Source organism: Melozone crissalis, unplaced genomic scaffold (genome assembly GCF_028551555.1).
Source record: "Melozone crissalis strain CALT ecotype California unplaced genomic scaffold, PUWL_Pcris_2 ptg000056l_1, whole genome shotgun sequence".
NCBI classification, from domain to species: Eukaryota; Metazoa; Chordata; class Aves; order Passeriformes; family Passerellidae; genus Melozone; species Melozone crissalis.
The window spans coordinates 6,702,323-6,725,421 of NW_026535834.1; the positions used below are offsets into that span (position 1 = coordinate 6,702,323).

General features: G+C 44.3%; 1 protein-coding gene across 2 annotated transcripts in view; it reads left to right on the forward strand.

Moving 5' to 3' along the window:
• SLC35F4 (solute carrier family 35 member F4) overlaps positions 1 to 23,099 on the forward strand; it is a 120,468-nt gene that overhangs the window by 89,908 nt on the left and 7,461 nt on the right. The window contains exons 2-4 of one of the 2 annotated variants that reach the window (XM_054286857.1): positions 5,942 to 6,130; positions 11,099 to 11,396; positions 18,877 to 19,096. In XM_054286857.1, coding sequence (XP_054142832.1) covers positions 5,942 to 6,130; positions 11,099 to 11,396; positions 18,877 to 19,096 — 707 coding nt within the window. The remainder of the gene's footprint in view (positions 1 to 5,941; positions 6,131 to 11,098; positions 11,397 to 18,876; positions 19,097 to 23,099) is intronic. The other variant, XM_054286858.1, reaches the window with a different exon arrangement.

Genomic DNA, 23,099 nt, shown 5'->3' on the forward strand with positions numbered 1-23,099 from the left:
TTGTTTTTCATTATAATCTGAAAATCTTTTCCCCTAGGATGAAAAAAAAATTAACAAAAAACTCTGTAACCTTCTCATCCCCTTCAAACATGAAAACTTCCAGAACAAGCAAATAATAAATGAACAAGGCATCACTCTGAACAGACATCTGTGCATTACTAATACACAGAGACCACTGCAGTGTTTAAATTTGGAGAACATTATCTCCAAATGCCTGAGACATGCTAAAAAGAATTTTCTTCACTAAACAAGTAATGCTTATTCCTCAAACCTGTGTAGCATGCTGACAGCAGAGCATGTCTGTTTGTTTTCTTGATTTTGCTTGGCTTTAGTGAAATGTAATCATGACTTCACATCCCTGGTCACACTGCTGGTTGTGAGCACATTAAAAGTTGGGGAGTTAGTCAGTGTGTGTGCCCTTTGTTTTATCCTCAGACCCCTGGACTGGTTGTACTGGTATGCTGTGGGTTTACACCAGTGCAGTGAAGGGCACAATTTGATTTTACATGCAGTGGCTGGTATAAAGTAAGCCATGGACCTAAGTCACTGAGGATTGATGGTGTTGCATACCCTGCTGCCAGCTGTGTGCTAACAATCCAATTAAAGCTGTGGCTAATCCAACCTGATGAGGTTTTGTTGTAAAATGGACAGAAGCAGCTCTCTTCACCTCTCCCAACAGCAGCACCACTCAACACCCATTCCATGTGCATCCCTGGCTGCAAAACTCACATCACCTTCTCCTTGCTGTGCATCAGTAGGAGCAGAATTTCACTGGGAGAGCTTCCAGCCCTCCCCTGCTCAAGGGGGGCTCATGCACAGCCTGTGGGAGCACTGGGGCTGCTGGGTGTGAGCAGGTCCATCACTGGGGTGGCTGCTGCTCCTGCAGGTGCCACTGCAGGGTAAAAGGAACACTGGCAATTCTTCCTCCTGCAATTCAGCAGGAAGGTTCAGCTGACGTGTTTTCCATGCCACAGCAGACCCACTCCTGCCTCCATCCATCTGTCAAAGCCCAGCCATGTGGCACTGCAATGGAGGCATCCTTTTGTCAGCACGGAGACAATGAGAAATCAGGGGCTGGGATTTTGAGGACACAGTAAAATGAGACTATTTCAATTCTGAATGAGTAAAAGGCAGATTGTAGGTGCCTTGAGTGGCTTTTGGCAAAGCTGCTCTCTCTCCTGACTGTGGTGGTAGCCAGAGGTGAGCAGTGCTCTGCAGGGCTTTGGGACTATAACACACAGAAATTGTTCAGCTCATTTCCATCACCTATTTAACCATCGATTTCATTGTGTAATCAAATAAAGAGAATGTGTTTTGGCACATCCCATCAAGCCAGATGTTGCTGTCTCTAAATGAGCCAGCACTTTGTGTCAGTAATGCGGTGTCCTGAATGCACAGATGGCTTTTGGAACGGAATTCAGTTACCTGTTTGAGAGGTTCTAAATTTCCATCAAGGCAGTTGCATAAAAAAGAAAAGGACACAATCAATCCTAAGATGATCTGGCCATAGAATTTAGTTCCAAGAGTGCATTTTTGTGTAGCATTGGTTGTTTAATTGGCAGTCATTTGCTGCAGGACGGAGGGAACAGCGTGAAGCTGTGTCGGGGGAGGCTCAGGTTGGATGCTATAAAAGGATCTTCATGCAGAGTATGGTTGAGACTTGGTCACAGCACCAAGCCTAAGGAGCTCAAGGAGCACTGGGACAATGCTCTCAGGCACATGGTGGGTTCCTGGGGCTGCCCTGTGCAAGGCCAGGACTGGGACTCCATGATCCATGCAGGTCCCTTCCAGCTCAGGATATTCCATGATCCGATTTTAGTAGCAGCTGTGAGACCAGAAACATTGAACATGTTGAAATGCAATTTCATGGGTTGGTTCTGATTATTCCAAGCACTGCTGTCACATGCAAAAGGTGTCAAATGCTTGAAGAGAGTTGGGTTTGAACCTCAGGGTTCTCCAAGCCCTTTGGAAAGTTGCAAAGGGATTTTTCTAGCCAAGGCGAGGACACATTTTCTCATTGTGTGAGCTGCATCTGGAAACCTGGACATGAGCAGAAATCCACAAGGCGTGTATTGCATCTTTCAGAGGGGACAGGGAGCTGTGCATTGTGTTCAGGTGGTGGTGAAAATGCTTCTGAGGAGCAGCATGTGCTTCTCCTTCCTGGCTTGAGTGGACATAATAACAGCAGCAGATGGAGCCACCTCCTCCCCTAGCAAGGTTTCAGAATAGTGTTAAAGAACATGGAAAGGCTGGGCTTGAGTGATATTAATCATGTGGTTTAGGTTAGTCACAAGCATAATTACCTTGCTAAATCAAAGTATACTGGGATATGTGTATAATAATTAATGCAAGATGGGGACAGACTTTGTTAGAGTCATGTGGAAAGCCACGTGTTCCCCTTGCTGCTCTTTGGTCTCCATCTGCAGAGAAATGGCCTTACTTCTTAAGCTATGAAGCATCTACATTTGCAGGGTGAGGAAATAGATCTGCTGAAACAGATTAAGAAGCTGAGTAATTGGAAAAAAAAAAGTAATTGTAAAAAAAAATACAATTACTAAAGTAATTGTAAAAAAATGGGAAAGAGCATGGATTTTTTTTTTTTAATCCAATAATGAAAAATAATCCATGTGGACTTGGTGCATTAAGATGTATTGGATACAACAGTGTGAGGCATTTTCCATTTCTCCCTTTCCTCTTTGGTCAGTCCTATTGGCTTGCTTTGACACTCAGTTACAACCTCCAAGGAACACTTCCAGCAGCAAGATCTGACAGTCTGGCAAGGTTTTTCTTGTTTGTTTTTTCCCAATCTCTCCCAGTAGCACACTCTTAAGATAGCAAATGATGCCCAAAATGTAGTTTTGTTCTCAGCCTGTGATTCATCCCTGCTGAAGCCACAAACTGTGTAAGAATGTTGGCAGCTCTGCTCAGGGTGGTTGTTCTGGGCCAGGTTGGATGAGGCTTTGAACTCCCTGGTCAGGTGGAAAATGTCCCTATCCATGGGAAGGGGTTGGAACTGGATGTTCTTAAGTTCCTTTCCAACCCAGACCATTCTATGATTCTGTTATTCCCTGTGTGGAAGTTCAGTGGAAAACGCTGCTCTTGATCCCTCCAAATTTGGAGGGGCTTAGCAGATCCCTGCTCAATAGCTCGGAGTTGTGGAGTGAGAGAGAGAACCAGAGTTCCATAAGCTCTGCCTTCCCTTCCCTTCCCTTCCCTTCCCTTCCCTTCCCTTCCCTTCCCTTCCCTTCCCTTCCCCTTTGGGAGGGGAATAGCAGATCCCTGCTCATTTGGAAAGTGAGCCCAGCATTTATCTCTTCACCTCTCCTATCAACAGATACCGTGAAAATGTGTTCAGATTGAGCAGCATTAGGTGTCCCAGGCTTTCTGGCTGTAACAATGAAATATTGATAAATGGCTGCGCTGTCTGATTGCTTCAGGTCTAAGGGAAGAAGAATTCAGTAAATCAAGCAGTGGCTTTCAGTTTAATGCAATCTCTTGAATTACAGTTTTGGTCTCACCTGCTGGGTTTGTCAATGCACAGGAGAAGATTCATGCCTCTCTGTTGTACCAGATACAAATAACTCAGAGCTCTTTTTGCACGTGAGGAAAAATAGGCTTCCATCAAATTTTGGTTGCATGTCACCTGCTAGACTTCTGCTGAGTATAATGTGAATCTTGTTCTGAAATTAATCTGAATTGAGACATAACACGTGTCTTTCAACATAATGAAATCTCTTTAAATGATGAATATCAAAATGAGGAGTGATGTGGAGCCAGCCACCTCAGTGGCTTCTTCTCCAAGGACAGGCAGCTGGCAAACACTTATTGAAAATAAAACCTCTTTACATTGTGGACCTGAAAAATCAGAAATGCCTTTTTGAACATTTTGCCCCCAAAGTAGTGATTGGCTTAACCTCATGGAGACTGGGACTAATTTTCAGATATCAAATGAAGGTGTAACTCACAAGAGTAACTTGCAAGATATTTACTAAGTCTTACAAAGAAGGTGACGTTATTCTTGTTTGACCAGTGGGAGAGGTAGCTCTTGGAGTTTGAGATAAGTGGACAAAGTCATGCAGGGAGTTCTGTGGCTGGTAGATCATTATTTTCTCCATTGAAAAGTAAATTTGTGAAGGTGAGGGGCTTTTTAAAGGTCTGAAAACATCCTGGTAGGCTCTAGAAAGCTCTTGAGAAAGTAATGCTCATCAAAAATTGAGGAGAGGCAACACAGTGCTTTGCTTAGCTTGCTCCTCACCATGTAGGTCTGAATTTTTCAAAGTGGGTTTGTGGGTCTGCTGTCATAGAGTGTGGGTTGTTTACTGCATTGATTGGATTTGTGGAACTTTATCATCAGTTGGACTCTAAACTTGGGTGCCCCCCTTGAGTCAGGGTTCCCTCATAATGGACAGAGAAGAAAGGGAAGAGCATCTTGAGAAAGATCATCTGGAAGGGGTCAGCTCCTGGCTAGATCACTTTTCTACTTGGTAGGTAAAAATAAACATTGCAGGCTCTAAATAGGCTGAGGGATTTTTTTTTCCTGTATATTCCATATTTTATACATTGGTCGTTGTTAGACTTAGTGAACCCAACTCACGTTTAAGTCCATGAACCCACTGACAAGAGTCCTGTCTCAATTCTTGAGTCTTGGATAGAGCCTTTGCTTTGGAATAGACTTTCAAGTAGTAGTTGAGTTTGATGTGTTTTGCTCAAAGTGTACTGGAATTTCTCGTGTTGCAACAAAAAATGTTCCCTTCTGGGATTTCTGCCACAGTCGTTACACATGTGGCACCTTACACATGGGGTTTGTGTCCATCTTTGTATTCTTTTCAATATGAAGTAGTTGGGATTATCATGTTAAATCCTTCCAAGTCACAGCAAGGTCAGTGGCTGCTCTGGGTGTGGGTATCTTCCACAAGTTTAGGTGAGATGGTCACCAGTTGGAGCTGCAAAACAAGCACTGGGTGATCTCAGCTGGCCATGAACACACATTTATATCTGCCAGAATGGCCTGTCATCCTGACTTTCTGCTGGAGAAGAAGACTCTCTTGTGCTGCACATGTGTTGACCTCTTACAGAGACACCTTCAGCGAATTTGGAAGTCCTTGCACAATCGATCACCAGTCACTGATGGATTCCAGCACTGCACTCCTTGCTGTTGATTCCTGATCCTTAATCCATCCCTTCCTGCTCTTACTCATTAAATATGGTGTCCAACTCACTGGAAAATTTCTCATCTGGTAGCACTGGTGTTTCTGAGACCTGTGGCTTCTCTGCCACCTCAAGCCTCTGCCCAGCCTCCGTGTGAAATTTCTCATCTTGGAGTTGCCTGCACCTAGCAGAGGAAGAAAAAGAAACTTCTCTGAAGATGTGGAGATTCTGGTTTGGTGTTTGTAAATGCTTAAAATCAGCATCTTCAGTCCTGTAGCAGAAATCTTCATCCAAAAGACTACAGTGAGTGACCGTGGCTTCATTCCATACGAGAGTCTCAGGGATCATTCTGGAGGATGGAAAAAGGAAACTCTCCTCTAGAGAGTCTCCCAGCACTGGGGGAGGCAGTGGTTCCCCAGCCCTCCTTCCCACGCTGAGGGGGAATGGTGAGCTCTCCTCTGGCCTGATTCAGTGTCAGTGCTCACCCACGTGAGTACAAATTCCTTTGATGTGCAGGACATGGAGCCGTGGGGCTGAGAATTCACTGCAGCATGGGGCTCTCATTTCCTCAGGGGGAAGACTGGTTTTCATGCAGCACCTTTTTTATCTATAAGGGGGGAGAGAGTTAAGTATTTATTTACTCACCTATTTGCTTTATCCCGAGCAGAGCTGAAACCTGCATTTTCTGCCGTGCGCTTCCTTTTGTGTGCATTTCACTGCCAGCCTGTTTGAAAGCCCCGCGTTCCTCCGGGGACTTCCCAGACAAAACTGATGCAAAACTCTTTCTTCTCAGGTGCCTCACGATCATCTGTCATCCAATGCAAGCCAGGAGGCAACTGCCCCAGCAGACACAGAGGCATGACTAGGCAGCTCTCCCCTCTATCTGTTGCTGAAGATTCTGCTGCTCCCATTCTTGAGCTGCAGAATCGAAGTCCCTCGGGAATCTGTCGGCACAGCAGAGTCGAGAGGCAGAGCAGATCAGGTAGGAACCCACAGCCACACTCCTGGCTCTTCCCTCTGTCTCTGCAGAGGTGGGGCAGGGCCCGAGCATGCTGAGGTTTGGTTTGCCCCGTGCAGGTCCTTCCCGAGCCCGGGGGTGAGCGGGAAGGTCTTGGGACTTCTGCTGGTCAGGATGACCCTGAGATGTGTTAGAAAATATCTTTTCCCAGCCTGGCTGTTGAAGAAGGAGTCAGAACTCTTCTGGTCTCATTCTCAAGGTTGTTTATTGTTTCTTATCTATAAAATTCTTTTTCTGGCCTGCCAAGGTTCATTCAGCAGGTCAGAGGCACAGAGGCACACTGGCTGCCCTCAGGGCAGTGTTATGTCTTTATACTAAAAACTACGTGTACATTATTTACAATAACTTCTCAATACCTGTCACCTATGTTAGACAGTGAGCTTCTACTCTAAACCAATCCAAAAGTGCCAGCATCACAGCAGAAGATGGAGGCCAAGGAGAAGAAGGAGAAAGACTGGACACACCCAGATTCCTCCAACTTGCCTTCTGAACCCCCATTCTAAAAACCCCAAAAATCTATTTTTCACCCTGTGACAAACTAATTATTATTCTACTTAGACTTTCGTGGCTTGCAGATCCTCATATAAGGTTGGTAATTTTTTCCATGGGTCATAATCAAAATCACAGATGTCCTGGGCTCTGTGCCAAAGTCTCTGAGCCCCCTGGCAGGGGTTTGAGTAATGCAGGGCAGCCAGAGGGATGTCCTGAATTCCAGCAGGAAGGTGGCATGGATTGGAAGAGCAGGCTGGGATTCACAGGTACACGACGTGCATGAGCTGCCCGGCACAGTGCGAGGCATGGAAGATCTTCAGAGCTGGTTAACCCCAGCACATGGTTAGGTTTCACAGGCTGGTTGTGTCTCCTCAGCATCAGCCTGGCCACATGCCAGAACCCTTAGGAGTTCCTTCTCAAAGACACTGGCGACCTCAGATCACGCCACGGATGGTCTGATGAAGAGGAAGAGAAGGAGCAGCACCTGGAAGGATTTCTAGGCAAGACCATCACAGCTCAGATCATCATCAGCTGCTCCTCAGGGCTTCCATCACCCACTTCACTGCAGGAGTTTAGCTCAAATGAACCTGTAGGTGTGGTGAACACTGACCTCTTCACCGTGGTGTCCATCTAGCAGCTGCAGGGATGGGATGGGAGCAGTTACAATGTGCAGCCACAGGCTGGTGAGTCTGCTAAACCACACTGTTGAGGAGGAGGGACTTGAAATGAGTGAAATAATTTAACTGTCCAAGCTTTTTGGGAGGAAACTATTTAATTGCCTGAGTTCTTTGGAAGACTGCCTGTCCAGATACTGTGAGCAAAAAGGGGAGGAAGAAGAGGTTGGATCTCCCTTGCACTCTGGACCTGGGAGAGCTGAACTTTCTCTTGTCACTGGATCTCTGATGGCAGCAAGAGTCACCCATTTCCTCCTTGTGTTGGAAAACAGGGATCTCGTGCTCCAGGAGTACTCTCTTGATGGACAGCCTCAGAAGAGTATTGGAGGTGATCATTACTGCCAGGAGCTGATGCAGCATCTTGCTGCATCAAATCTAGTCGTAACTAAGAAATCAGAAAACCAAACCTCATTTTTCCAGATATCAGGCTGAAATAACTGTGCATGGTGGCACTAAGGTACATCCAAAATCTGAATCCATCTTCTCCAAGAAAGAGCTCTAGGTCACTTGAGTAGTATCTGGACATCATACTCTTCTAAACACTTATTTTGCATTATTAATTTTCCTTTTGATCCTGATCTTCCCATCCTTATCAGAGAAGTCTTAACTAGGACTGACCTAATAGGTAAACAAATACAAAGAATATAACTTTCTAGGGTCTAGTTGCCAAACAGCCAGAAGAGTTCTGATGAAAAGCTGTAGGTTTTGATTTTCCTCATCTCACTCCTCTGAACACTGCAAGCAAAAGGCTCTTCTGTGACCATCTTGTCAGCAAGAACGGCACTGTGGGCCAAGGGACCATGCAGGGCTGTTTCTGCTCACGGCCTTGCACAGTTTGCCATGGCCAGTGCCACCTCCCTGTGTCACCTGCAGTGTGATCTGCATTCTTACCTGTGCTTCAGCCTTCTTTCTGTGCTCTTCCCAGGATAAGTCTCTTGGTTTGTTCCAATCCCATCCCTGTCGCAGCCAGTTTTTCATAGAAATCCTTTCTTTGGGATTTGTTAATCTTCTGGGAAGCTGAGGCCCCAGAAGAAGAATGTGAACAATTGTTATTGGCTGGTGTGGAATGCAACAGGTGCAGCGGTGATTGGGCTTCTGTGAGTGTTTGGATTTGCTGACCACTCACAGAAAGAGTTTGTCCTTGCTTTCTGCTGGACACAGAACTTTGTTATTCATTCTTTTCTGTGCTATTCTTAGCTTAGCAGCCTCTGCAACTTCTCTCCTTATTCCTATTAGTATAGTAATAATGTATTATATATCAAATATCAATAAATCCAGCCTTCTGATCATGAAACAAGATTCTCATCCACTTCTCTCACCCTGAGACCTCATCAGGTCGCTGTAATACATCCCAATGCAGACCCCAAGGGTTTCTGCTACCTTGCCAGTTGTAAAATGCTGTCTCCCAAACACTTTGGCTGATCAGTTTGTTTTCTCCTCACTATCATTGGGTGTCTGAACACAAGTGCTTGCTCCATGACTTGGAAATCCCTAAACCTCTTTAATAGGAACCGTGTGCCTGCTCACCCTGTGGCTCACTCCCTGTCATTACTTTGAAATCTATTTCTTATCTTGTCCTTTTGGTTCTTTGGCCAGGAATTAGGTGTGCACATCCCACGGATTTTTAAAGCAGCTGTCAAGCTACTCTGTCACGGGGAATCAATCGCAATTTCACTTAAGCTAATTGCAAATATCTGGTCTAGAGTTAAGTGCCTCCAGTGAGCTTAAATGTAGATGGATGTAGATATATGAGGATGGAATCAGCTCCCCTCTCATCATGCCTTTCCATAATCATTAAATATAAAGGGGCCCCGGACAACATGTTCATCCTGAATACACAGTTATTTGCTAACTGCATCACAAGGGATGAATCCCACTGATTAAAAACTTACAGCAGCTCCCCACTGTGCATTTATTCAGGCTAAAACGTGCACAGGTCTTTAAATCCAAGGTAGGTCTTGCAACAAGTGTGTGTTTCTGTGCCTTTCCCTGACATTCAGACCTGGGACTGTAACATCCAAATCAAATGCTGATGGTGGTGTCATGCATAATGACACCAATTGCATCATTATTGTGTAATTGAAATATAGAGAGCATGGCTCAAAGTGCTTTATTCTTCTATCATTGTATGATTATTTTAAGTGGTAGCTGAAAAAGGACTAATTGCATGGTAGTTTTACTTGGCAGGGAGACCTGCAAGTTGATGCTACTATAATATATTCTTTTTAAGCCATTCTAACTTGCAAATAAACTGTAATTTACCTTTCAATAGATGTCAGTCATTATTAGTACCATCAAAATATCTACTTTCTCTCAGCAGCCAAGGAAAATGCTTGTCTTTTCAGACCCATGGCTGACTATCCTCTGCATGTTTTTAATAAACCTGTAATTTTATTTAAATTCTTGATTCACCACTAAACAATGGAGCCACTGAATACAGATTATTTTTAGGGGAAAAAACACATCACACAATTACAACTGCAAAAAGCTCCATGTCCTTGTTAGGAAAATTCTTGATTCCAAATCAAGAATAGCAAATCAATAGCACTCCCTGCTATGATAAATCTTTTTTTATGTGTAATGTTGATTTACAGTAATAGCTGGGAACCCCAGTTTGACATTTCTTTATGGCTAATGTAGCAAAACCAGTAATATGAAAGGAAATTATACCTGATTGTGAAAGAACTCCTCTGTCACATAAAAGTTGGATATAGGACAGTGTATGCTCTCACTCAGGGCATCTGTAACTTCTCTCAAAATGATATTGTTTCTTCTCTACATCACATCATGTATTAATGTGGCTGATAACTGATGGGAGTAGTTAAGAACAGCTTCAGGACATGATTTTTAGAAGATTTTCCTGTTTCTTCTCCCAGACTGTGATGTGGTCAGACAGGGTGAATGGTTGGAGCTCAGTGTGCCCTGTGAGCTCCCAGGACAGCAGTGTTGGTGCTCCTTGTTTTCAGCTGGGATCTAGGAGAGCAAAGCAGGGATCATGGGCTGCACCTCTGGGAGATCTGTCTGGAGAGCAAGGCACCAGTCAGTGAGATTAAATTCTCCCTGCTTGTGTTAGGAAATATGCACTTAGGCCTGAAAACCACTGAAAAAAACCCAAAACCACTGTACTGAAATGGGAAATGCCAGCTCCCCTGTTGCTCCTTGTTGATGTGCAGAGGTTTATTTCTAGGCATGCCAAGCTTCACTTTTGTCCAGTTTCCTTTGTTAACTTCAGAAATGTAAGTACACCAACCTGACTGCAAAAAGCCTTTCTCTGCTTGGGTACATAAAGCCAAACTATTTCTTTCCTCCCCGTCCCAGCTTGTAAATAAAAGTCCTTGTGGAATTAAAGTGTTGAGGAATAAGAACTTGGTGCTGTCTCCAGACCTGCAGGCCCAGAGAGCTCTTCTGTTGCACACATGCACAGTGATTTGCCTCTGTAACATTTTATTCTGGAGGTTTGCTGGCATGGGGAATGAAGGGCTGATAAAGCAAATAGTGACAACAGCTTATTTGTAATGCTGTTACCTCAGCCCTCACTGTTGTGTTTGTGTTTGGTTCTGCCTCCTTGAAGTGACAGAGTTGGTATTGTTAAAACACTTTTGTGCAGGATTTCAGTATTTATGGGACATAGAGGAGTTACAGGGAGAAGGCAAGGGATGATTTGTGACTTGCACCAGAATGGGAGGTTTTGCCAAGAATTACTTTGAATGCATTCATTACATGTACAACTCTTTTTCTATCCCTCCTTTTTTTTTTTCTCTTTCAGGAGAAGAAGGAACACAAACGCACACAGAGAGCAGCAGCCAAGAAGCTGAAGGACAGACACGATGCCAGTCCTGCACATCCACATTTCTCAAGCTAATCTGGAGATTCCTGATCATTTTGTCCGTCTCTTCCTCCTGGGTTGGGACCACACAGTTTGTCAAAATCACTTTTGAGACCTTTGACTGTCCCTTTTTCATGACTTGGTTCTCAACAAACTGGAACATTATGATTTTTCCCATTTATTATTCCGGGCACCTTGCAACTGCACAGGAAAAGCAGTCTCCAATCAAAAAATTCAGGTAGGCTTTATCGTGGCAGTATCCCTTTAAAAAACCTAATTCCTGAGGGCTGAAATCACTGCTGTGCTCAGTTCCACCCCTGGTGTCAGAATAAAGGTCATGCTGCAGAAAACCTCATTCATAAATAGCTCACAGGAGGCTGACAGATGAGTGATGTGTGCTGAATAAACGGGAACTTGATTGTTAAAGGGCTTTTTTAATGAGTTGAAAAGGTCAATAATCTGCTTATAATCTTGCTGTTATGTTGTCTAATATCTCTATATTTTGTGTTCTTGCCTGGATCAGGTGAATCTATCCTGGTCCATTCATGATAGAATAGCAGTGTTGGGTACAACCAAACCAGCTCCTGCCTGGGAAGGAAGATGCTCAGAGCTGAGGAGGTGATTTCCATGTGGAAGACCATGGCTTGCTCCCTGTGCTGAGCAAGTAGAGCAGGATGGAAATTGCCATTTTGTGACAGTGTTCACAGAGGTTTTTGGATTGGGGAGGAGACGAGGATCTGACTCCATGTTTCAGAAGGCCTGATTTATTATTTGATGATATATATTAAATTAAAACTATACTAAAAGAATAGAAGAAAGGATTTCATCACAAGGCTAGCTAAGAATAGAAAGGAAAGAATGATAACAAAGGTTTGTGGCTCGGCTCTCTGTCTGAGCCAGCTGGACTGTGATTGGCCATTAATTAGAAACAACCACATGAGACCAATCACAGATGCACCTGTTGCATTCCACAGCAGCAGATAATCATTGTTTGCATTTTGTTCCTGAGGCCTCCCAGCTTCTCAGGAGGAAAAATCCTAAGGAAAGGATTTTTCATAAAAGATGTCTGCGACACCCTTTCCTCCTGCTGGAAATACATAAATCCCTTTTCAATAGCCCCTGAGAAATCAGAGAAATCCAAGGTTAAAGGGGAACCCAAAGACATCATCCACTCCAACCACCAGCACTGCAGCTTAGCTTCACCTTAGGCAGTTCTGAGGAAAACCACATCAAATCTGTCTGCAGGGCTGGAGGTGCCTCACATTCTGTGACAATTGATTTCACAGTTCCTCCTCCACTTTTGTTATTCCACTGATCTGACAGTGACATGGGAGCTGCTTTAAAAGACAGGACAAAACTCAGCTCACCAAGAGACACCATGGGAGGGAAGAGATTCACGGGGTCATTCTGGGCTGGGATCCAATTCAGTTCTTCCAGTGCAGGTTTGCTTGGAAAAGAACCTGCCTGATCCAGCAGAATTGTCTGTTCCAGCAGGAATTACCCAGTGTGGGGCCCATCCCTGGCTCCTGCTGTCCCTGAGCACACAGGGAATCCCATTTGTGACTGTCTGGCTGCAGTGCAGCAGGGCCAAACTCTTCCCTCAGCTGCTTTTTGCCAGGATCTGGGATGTAATTTGGCCCTAAATTATCATTTCTGTCAAATCAGTGTGACTGAAATTGAACAGTTGCACTTAATTAAGTGCTTCTCTGCAAACCCTGGTGCTTTTTCTGTTAATGATGCTTCATTCAGATTTCTGCTGGAGTGTTTGTGAGAACATGAGCAGTGTCAGCTTGGCTCCTGCATGTGGGGTGAAGTAATAACAATTGCACAGCAGATGAGGAAGAAGGTGAGGAGAAATATCCCTGCAGATAAATCCCCTGCAGTTGGTTCATTGATCATATCTATCAGAGCAGCATTTTGGGGCAATGCAAAAAAAAATTCCTGTGCTTAAATAATTTATATATTTATATATTTCCCCAGCTGTTAAGAATTGAGCTTTTAGAGTTGAGGACAGTGTCTTAAATGCCACAGAAATTTCTGCAGTGGGTCAGTGAATGTGTGGACTCAGGAATAGTGTTAGAGGTGATGGGAATCTTCCCAGAATATTTCTTATTCCAGATATGTCAGGAGCTCATGTCCCAAGGAGGGAGTAACTGCTGGTAAATAATGATTTCATCAGGGAGAACAACTTGGTCAGTGCTGTGTTTCAACTTGACTGTCCAAATTCTTACAAATTGGATAAGGGATGGGCATCTCCTCAGGATAAACTCTCCATTTTTTGGTGACTTAAAGGATTGAAAATCTGTAGGTTTAACTTGTAGACAGATTGAATTTGGAAAGGATCTTTAGAGGTCATTTCACCAACCTCAGAACAGGGATGTTTTCAAATCTGCATTAATTGTTTGTGTATTTTCTTGATTTGCATTCTTGATATTCCTGTTACAAGGCTTTTTATTACATTTTGTAAGATTTCTTGCTCCTTCATTTGCCTGCTTTATTCCTGGGCAGTAGCTAATCCTTGTCAATAAACCCATTTGCAGCAGTTCCAGGCTTTCCTTGCAGACCAGAGGTGATTTATCTTTATGTTTCTGGAGGATGTAGTTACTCTCCAGGAGCTTTAAAGACAATCAGGCATTTTGTCCAGCAGATACTCCCAGTGGATCTGAACAAACAATATCTGTGACATCTTGGCAGAGATCAGTGATCCTGGAAGTGACTTGCAGAGTGCTGCCCCAGGCTGGCAAAGCTGCAGAGAGCCACTGCTCCTTTATTAAATCCCACTTGGAACGACAGGAGTCTCAATCCTCAGCTTTAGATTGGCTTTCTGGAAAGTTTAGGCTGCTCAGTACCTAAAGGAGCTGCAAGAGAGGTGGATTTTTGACAAGGACAGGGAAGGAGAATGGCTTCAGACTGAGAGAGGGCAGGTTTAAATTAAATATTGAAAATAAATTCTTGATTGTGAGGATGTGAGGCCCTGGCACAGGGTGCCCAGAGAAGCTGTGGCTGCCCCTGGATCCCTTGAAGTGTTCCAGGTCAGGCTGGATGGGGCTTGGACAAACCTGGGATAGTGGAAAGTGTCCCGGCCCATGGCAGAGGGTTGGAACTGGATGGGCTTTAAGGTCTCTTCCAACCCAAACCACTCTAGCATCCTATTATTATAACATTTGAGATTATAAATTGTGTGTTTCCTACCTTTCACACTTTACCTTACAGATTCAATCTTGTGGTCTGAGAAAATAATTCATGGTTATGAACTCACTGCTGCATTTAGGTGAAGTGTCCTGGTTGTCTTGTGGCAGAAGACAGCTCTTGGTATCCCCTCAGTATTGTAAATAAAAGCTGTGTCCCTCACAAAGAGTTTGAAACTCCTTGCATTAGTGCTGGATAAGATGATCTGAAGTTCAGGAAGCTCAGAAACAGGAAATTTAACGCTGCCAGCATTTACCACAGCAGAAGACACTGTAGAGACTCAGCTTAGGAGCCTGATGCAGATGTGCTGTGGAACTGGGGGGTGACATTTTCAATGCTAGTACATTTTGCCTCCCCATCTGGCACCTTGGCTTCTCAAGGACAAGCACTGTGACACTGAGCAGCTTTGTGCCAGCATCCACCCACGGTGTGGGAGCTCAGATTGGAGCTGCAGCTCTTCCCAGCCTGGGGCACTGGCCAGGGGAAGCATTGGTAGGTGCAGGTTTAATGTGAACAAAACACATGGGAAGAGTTGGATTTCTTGGATAAGGAGAAGTGAGCATCTCCTGAAGAGCAGACTGAGCCATGGGTGGGTATTTGTGTATGAAACTGTCACTGCAGGTTTGTCACCCACAGTCCTGTCCCTCTGCTGCAGTGGCAGCTCAGTGCAGCTCCCTCAGCCACCCAGCACGCCCAGAGCTGCTCTGCAGAGGGGAACATCAGGAATACCATCAACACAGAGCTGGCCTTCCCATGGACCATTCCTGTGGGACACAGCATTCCTGAGCCAGGCTCTGCAGGATCCCCTTTCCCTTTGCTGCAGCTCTCCAGCAAGCAGAGCTGGTCAAGCCCTTTCTGCCAGCTCAGATTCTGCCAGTGCTGAGAACACAACTCACCAGGGAGCTCAACCACACTCAGTTTGGTGCCTGCCCCCTGTCTTGGTTTGGAAAGACAGGTATCTGCTAAGGAAGGCAGGAGCCTCCCCTGAAATGGAAAATGTAAACCTCCTCCCTCCAAATTGTTATAAATTTTAAATTAAGTGAAGCTCTCAGACAAAAAATATGGGAGCAGGAATAACAGTTCTTTGTTAGGGAAGAAAATAAAAAGATAAAATAAACACGGCAGGAAACTAAAACAGTACTTACAGAGTGAGAACCCAACCTGACACCCTGTGGGTCAGGGTGTTGGTGGCAGTCCCATTGGAATTGTGGCTCAGCCCTCCTGCAGTGTCAGGGGTGGTTCTGCTGGAGCAGGGATCCTGTAGAAAAGTGCAGTCTCTTCCTCTGAAGATCCAGTGGGAGAAGAGGCAGCTGCTGTTCCTCTGGGGAATCCAGTGGAGAAGCTGTGCAGTTATTCCAGGATCTCCAGATTATATCTGGGTAGGAATGCTTGGCTCCTCCCTCTGGGCTCACATCTGCCAATGGGATGCTGTAGTTCTTATCAGCCATGCAGTGACATTCAATAGCTGTTATCAGCAGGTGTCTCCTCCTGAGGGAGGAGTGATTGTGGAAGAGATAAGGAAAACTGCCCACTGAACAGAGGACTACTGCCATCCAGATGGCAAATGGAATACAATTTGCTTGGCAGTCCAGCACACTCTTGCAGTGGAACTGGGAGGTATTTTATTGCTGCAGATGCCATCATTTAGGCAGGAACACTGAATTTGTGCTCCCAGGAGGTGCTGCTGTGTTATCTGCTGCCCTCATGTCACTGTGGCCTTGCCAAGTGCTAATCCAGGTGATGTCACTGCATTCATTCCCTGTGTTCCTGTGCCCCAGGTCTCTGCCTGTTTGCTGGGTTTTTTCTGCGAGCTGCCAGCTGCTGGATTTCATTCCAGAGGAGGGAACAAGCCCATTACTGTGCAGGGCCTGGCATCAGAATAACTGAGAGGGCACAGGGCTGTTTAGTGGGTGCCAGAGGCAAAGCTGCACGACTGCCCCGAGGGGCTGTAATTCCTGAGAGCAAGGCACACTGCCCAGAGCTGAGCACTACCCGCAAGTAAAAAGAGTTATTTGTGTTAGAGGGCAGGTTTTAAATAGACTTCTTGTGCATTTGGAAATAGTTTGTGTCGTAGTTTCAGGGTCAGCTGTCCCTGGATGTGTCTGTGCCTCTAAGGCAGCAGCCTGCAGCATTATTTGTGTGGGGAGGGTTCCAGGGAGCCCCCTCTCCTGAGCCCATGGTTTTAATCACTGTCATGTCTGAAAACTCCAGCAAGTTTAATTTTAGTTGCATGTCAAAGAGGCTGAGTTAACTACTGAGCCACCAGCCCTCAGAAAGCCTCGGGCAATCTGACTGGGAAAACAAAGTATTCTCCAAACCTCCTCACTGACTGAGCATTATTCATGGAGCTCTCCTAGGCACAGGGGTGAATTCATCAAGTTTCTGCCTCACTCAGCCCGACCCTGTCAGAGACTTCGCTGTATTTTCTTCACTGAGAGTTGAGGAACCTTCAGCCCCTGTTTGGTCTGGTCACTGTTGTGTGTGATGGAGGCCCTTTCACCTGCTTAAATATATAGTACATACATAATAAAGTAAATACAAAAATATATAATATAATATAATATAATATAATATAATATAATATATGATATGATATGATATGATATGATATGATATGATGCGATATAATATGCATTATATAATAACATATTATATTAAAATATAACATATTATTATACTATATATTATTATAACGTACTTATTTTTATATATAAAGCCATATAATATTTATAATATATTATAATAATATATAGTATAATATTATGTTATATTTAATATAATATGTTGCTATATAATGTATATTATATTATATTATATTATATTATATTAATTTTATATATATATTATAAAGGTGAACTGCTATATCTGCATGCCAAGGAACACTGACGTGCTGCCAGTGAGTCCCTTGTCACACAAGGAAACTTGTCACCTCTAACTCCTGTTGAAATCAGTGTTACAAAAGCCTGCAAATTCAGGCATTCATTTATTTGCTTCACTGAATGTTTGCTTTGCATCTCAGATAAATGATGCACACCAGTAGCTGTTCTTTTTTGTATTTTAAACATTTTAATCCTGATCTTTGGTGAACGGGACTCCTGAGAGTGTTGAGGTCAACTAGAGTGAAGGAGATAATTAGCAGTTCCACCAGCCTGAGTACACAGAGTTTGAGAATGGAATTTATTTTTACCAGAAATGATTGCTTTGTACACCTTAGTGCCATCAAGAAATGAGTAGTTATTAAGCTGAATGATAAAACCATTTAAGATGTAGTTGATCTCAGTTATTACATAGATGTTATTATTCTGATTTCCTCAAAATGAGAGTGATAGTTTCCAATCTTAAGAGGAAAAAACCTGCAATGCCTTTAACAGCAAAATTCCCAAGAATTAGTAAAAATGGTTAAGGGGCCCTGAAAACAATTTTGTCCTGCAAATCAGGATAGTTATCAGACCACCCCCACCACCCCCAAATAACAAACATTTCTGCCATCACATTGCAGCTCAATCTTTGAAGTTGCTAATTAGTTCTGCATAATGAGTGCTTCATCAATCTCCCAGACACAGAGCACTCTGGAGCCTGAGGGCATTTGGATTATTCCCTCCACATGCCTTTCCTTGGAAGGATGTGCTGCAGGTTGAGGGTGCCTTGGTTCACCCCACTGCTTTTTGGGGTCACTTGTGGGACTTCCCACAAGTGTTTTAAGCAGCACCAGGGTTCCTGCCATGGGAAGAAGTGAAGCACACTGGGAATATGTTCAGGAATGCCTTCAGCCAAGAGTGCAGACAGTGGAATTGCTAAATATCCTTCCCACTTTGAGATTCCTGAAATCCCAGGAAGCAAACAGCTCACTGGAGCTGTGTGGGATACAGTGTTTGGGAATCTGGGGGTTTTGTTTGCAGTTTAAATCTCAAGGAGATATCTCCTAGAAAACACAGCTTTTCACTGTACAATAAAATTAAGCTGTTAAATACCTTCCCCTCCCTTTCCCTTCCTTCTCTCGCACTCCTGTTTGCGTGGCTCACTCCCACTGCCTGGTGGCTCCCTTCCCCACCACGCTGTGTCTGGCAGTCTTTTTGAGTATCTTTAGGCAATTCCTAAAGCTTCCTTGGCCATACATAAAAATATATTTCAGCAAGAATGAAAACAGGGCTTGGAGCAATGCAAAAAAAGAAGAAAATTGGCAAGCTGCAAAGAAAAAATGGTGATTCTAATCCCTGTGCTCATGGCCTTGAAGGCAGAGTCTGGGAGCTGTCAGAACATTATAGATAACCTTCATTTCTGTGTGTGAGTCCCTGGATTATTGTTGCACAGAGTGTGATTATTCCAGGTAAGTTGCATCTTTTCTTCTTCCAAAATTGCTGCTTTAAGAAGATTGTGCCTTGTTTTCCCTGTGTGAATTCAATAATGGATTCTCCTGGGCGTGTGGGGTAGTTAGGAAAAGCAGGATAAAAGCCTAATGAATGTTTGTTGTGCTGCAGTGAATGCTGAGGAAAACCCTGGCTGAGACTGAAACTCTTTTCTTTCCTCAGGGAATGCAGTCGGATTTTTGGTGAAGACGGTCTGACGCTGAAACTCTTTCTTAAAAGGACTGCTCCCTTTTCTATTCTGTGGACTTTGACTAACTACCTGTATTTACTGGCTTTAAAGAAGCTCACAGCCACAGACGTCTCTGCCCTGTTCTGTTGTAACAAAGCTTTTGTCTTCTTGCTTTCTTGGATTGTGCTCAAAGACAGGTTCATGGGAGCAAGGGTATGAACGAGCCTCCTTTTCCACTCTCTCATGTTTTCATAATTGCACTTGACCCCATCAGCCATGGTGCTGCCACAGCACTGGGGCACCATGAAAACCTTTCTCATTGAGTTTTGTGATGCAGCCTCAGAGGGAATTCAGTGTGGGAATTTCAAGGAGCCATTACAGCCAAGTGTAGCTTGATGGTTTACAATAGAAGAACTTCCAGTTTCATAGAAACCTGTTCTTGTGGTGGTGTTCACAGGGGTCTCAGGACAAGGGAAGAGACAAGAACCTTGACTCTGTGTTTCAGAAGGCTGATTTATTATTTTATGATATATATATATTATGTTAAAACTATGCTAAAAGAATAGAAGAAAGGATTTCATCAGAAGGCTTGAAAGGAAAAGACAAGAATGATAACAAATGCTCGTGACTCTCAGAGAGTCTGAGCCAGCTCACTGTGATTGGCCTTTAATTAGAAACAACCAACATGGACCAATCAAAGATGCACCTGTTGCATTCCACAGCAGCAGATAATTATTGTTTTTCTTTTCCTCTGAGGCTTCTCAGCTTCTCAGGAGAAAAAAATCCTAATGAAAAGATTTTTCATAAAATGTGTCTGTGACATATTCTGTCTTGGCTTATTGAGCTGAAATTCTGTTAATTTTATTTTAAACTTAGTGATGAATCCGTAGGTTCTAACCAAAGCAGTTTTATTCCTTGTTTGGATAGACAGATGTTTGTAATGTGTGATGTATATTTTTTGTGCTACCCTGTCACTTTTCACGCACACATTTATGTGTCAAAATTGCTTTAAAATTAACACAGCTCTCACTGGCAGTAAAATGGACCCTGCAAAAATTTAAAACAGAGCTTGAACAAAATGTTGTGCCCCTGGATCTGGGGAAAGCAAACTTGTGTAATTTTCCATACACACATCTGCCACATGCAGCAGTTAAAACTGTTGGCTTCACACCTTAGATGAGGAGTAGTGAGGATTTCTGCTAGTTCATTGATGCAGATTCCCCTCTGAAATGGCTCAAGGTCATGTTGGGCACAGTCCTGACTTAATTACTGAAAACCTTGAACTTCATTAGGCTCTGGTTGAGGCCAGGTGTGGTGGCTGTGACCAGAAGGGACCAGCAACAGCTGGATTTAAGTTTCATGGTAAATGTGGTGGATCAGGACACTCATCCAAGTCAGTTCGGTTTTTGGAAACAAGCAGAGCAGCTTTTTCTTTTTTTTTTTTTCTTTTTTTTTTTTTGATTAATAGTGGGATAGAAAGGTTCAGAAATTAAAGCAAAAGACATCCTGTTGTACAGTTATCTTATCTGGCTTTTGGAGCAGCCAGCAGGATGCTGAGCAGGGCACTGTGCTTGCCAGGCTGAGGAGGTGAGCCAGTGCTTGAAGGTAAAGCCAGACTACCTGGAGACTTTTTCCTACACAGCTGAAAATACAGAAAGATCAGGTGAATGTGACCCTCCCTCAGCCCACTGACTGACTCAAAGAATAAACAGGGTGTAAAACCCTCAGTTCTCTACAGAAATAACAGCAGCAATAACTACCCCCCTCCACCCCTTGATCATCTGAAGAAATTGAACATTTTGTACCCTTTAAGCTAATTTTCATCTCAAAGCAGCATCTTTCTGGCAGAGCAAGCATAGCTCTTGTGTTCTCCTAGCCTGCTCTGTTTAAGAAATCTAGAAATAAAAGCTGTTTTCAGTTATTATTTATTTTTCACTGACTAAAAAAAGGTTGCCATGAATATGCATTAGTATGAATTCTGTAAACATCATGGGGTTCACACAGAAAAACCTGGAGGGAAAAAGTGAGCAGCAAATCCTGCACATAAACTGGATTGTGCTGCTCACTGGCTGAGCCTCACTGGATGCCCATTGCTGGAGAGGTAATTCACAGTGTTTTCCAGCAGCTCTCCTGACAGAATAACACTTAATTATGTTAAGAACCTCGCAGGAGAGTGTTGGAGAGCTAAAGTACAGCAGAGCAGCACAGACCCAGATTTTTGTGCCTGGATGCCTCAGGAATTGGATTATTTGGGCAGTGAGGACATGAAAAGAAATGAAGGTCTAATCCTATATCCTGAGCCATGTTTTTGTGGGAAAAACTCTGCACCCAGGAGCTCAGCCAGCTTTTCCAAGGAGCTCAGCTCCCAGCAGCTCTTCCAGAGCTCCAAAGCTGTCGGGCACATCTGGGTGACATCGAGGTGGGGATTCAGAATTCATAAAATTCACAGAATTCACAAAATCACTGGGTTGGAAGAGACCTTCAAGATCATCAAGTCCAACCCAGCCCCAACAGCTCAACTCAGCCCTGGCACCCAGTGCCACATCCAGGCTTTGTTAAACACACCCAGGGATGGGGACTCCACCACCTCCCCGGGCAGCCATTCCAGAACTTTCTCACCCTTTCTGTAAAACACTTTTTCCTGATACCCAACCTGTATTTCCCTTGGTGCAGCTCGAGGCTGTGTGCTCTGGGTGTGTCAGTGCTGCTGCAGACAGAGCCCAGCCCCAGCTGAGCACAGGCACCTTTCAGGAGCTGTGCAGAGTGATGGGGGCACCCCTGAGTCTCCTTTTCTCCAGGCTGAGCACCCCCAGCTCCCTCAGGGGTTCCTCACAGGGTTTGTGTTCCAAGTGCCTGGGACAGCAGTGGCTCTGCAGTGAATTCCCAGCTCCCTGTCTGCAAAAGGCTGCTCACAAAGTTTCAGCTGCTGTGGCTGTGTTGGAGGCACCAGAGTTGTGTGCTCTGCAGGGAGAGCCTCGTGCCATCAGTGGTGAAGCTGTAGCACCCACTGGAGAGAGAAAAGCACCAGGGGAGGTTTGGGTTGGGTATCAGGAGAGATTTCTTCACAGAAAGGGTGGTCAGGTGGTGAACAGGCTGCCCAGGGGAGTGGTGGAGTCACCATTCCTGGAGGTGTTCAGGAAATATGTAGATGTGCTTTGGGATATAGTTTAGGGTGGATCTGGCAGTGTGAGGTCAAGGATTGGACTCAGTGAGGTCTTTTCCACCCTTAACAATTGTCTGGTTCTATTTACCTATAAAAGCAGTGCAGGTAGAGCTCAGGTACCTTGAAGTACCTCCTGCCCTGGGCAAGGACACAGAGCACCATCCCTGCTTGCACCCTGGCCTGTGCTTGTACACTGCTGAACTTCTCTCTCTCGAAATAATAACACATCCATGTTATCTTTGGGAAGTCCAGACAGCTTTGGCTCAAAGCAAGCACAAATATTTTAAAAACTTTACATATTTGAGTAGTTCTGCTGGCTTTTGCTGCTTAGATTTAGACACATGCTTATATGTTTGCATGTTTAAGCCCTTGGTTGGGCTTCAGTGTGGAGTTGACTCAATGTATTTTAAGTAGGTGCAGAGTAGTTTGGGGACATTTTTCTCCCCTGAAAATGTTGACTTCAGCCTGGAGGAGTTTCTTCCCCATCCTTGAAGGTGTTCAGTGCCAGGTTGGAGGGGCTTAGAGCAATCTGACCTAGTGGAAGGTGTCCCTGCCATGGCAGGGTGTTGGAACTGTATGATCTTTCAAGTTCTCTTCCAACCCAAACCATTCTGTGATTCTTTACACCTCATTTTCTGCTGTGCTCCACATAGGAAAAAAAAAAATGTTTCTGATAAACTGTTGGTTGGCCTTGCTCTCTTTCAGGGAAAAAAGGAAAAAAATAAGGCAAGCTAATTTCATTCCTTACCTAGGAGGCTCCAGAAGAAAGTTACTACACTCTTCCATTAATTAAAAGCCTCGTTTAATGAGCTGACAGCCACCTTTGCTTCCCTGTGACCTTGTAGAGCAGCCTGCAGATGTGAGCTCAGGTTTCCAAAGCCAGCACCTGAGGCAGGCACTGGTCAGCTGTGCTGATGCCCTGGAATGGAGCAAGCAGGAGGAGCCTTGAGCATGAAATTTAAATAATGTTTTTGCTGTTTCCAGTCTCAGGAGATGTCGATGCTCCACATGTGTCCATCATTTTAGTTGTTTCATGGGGGAAAAAGTGCTTGG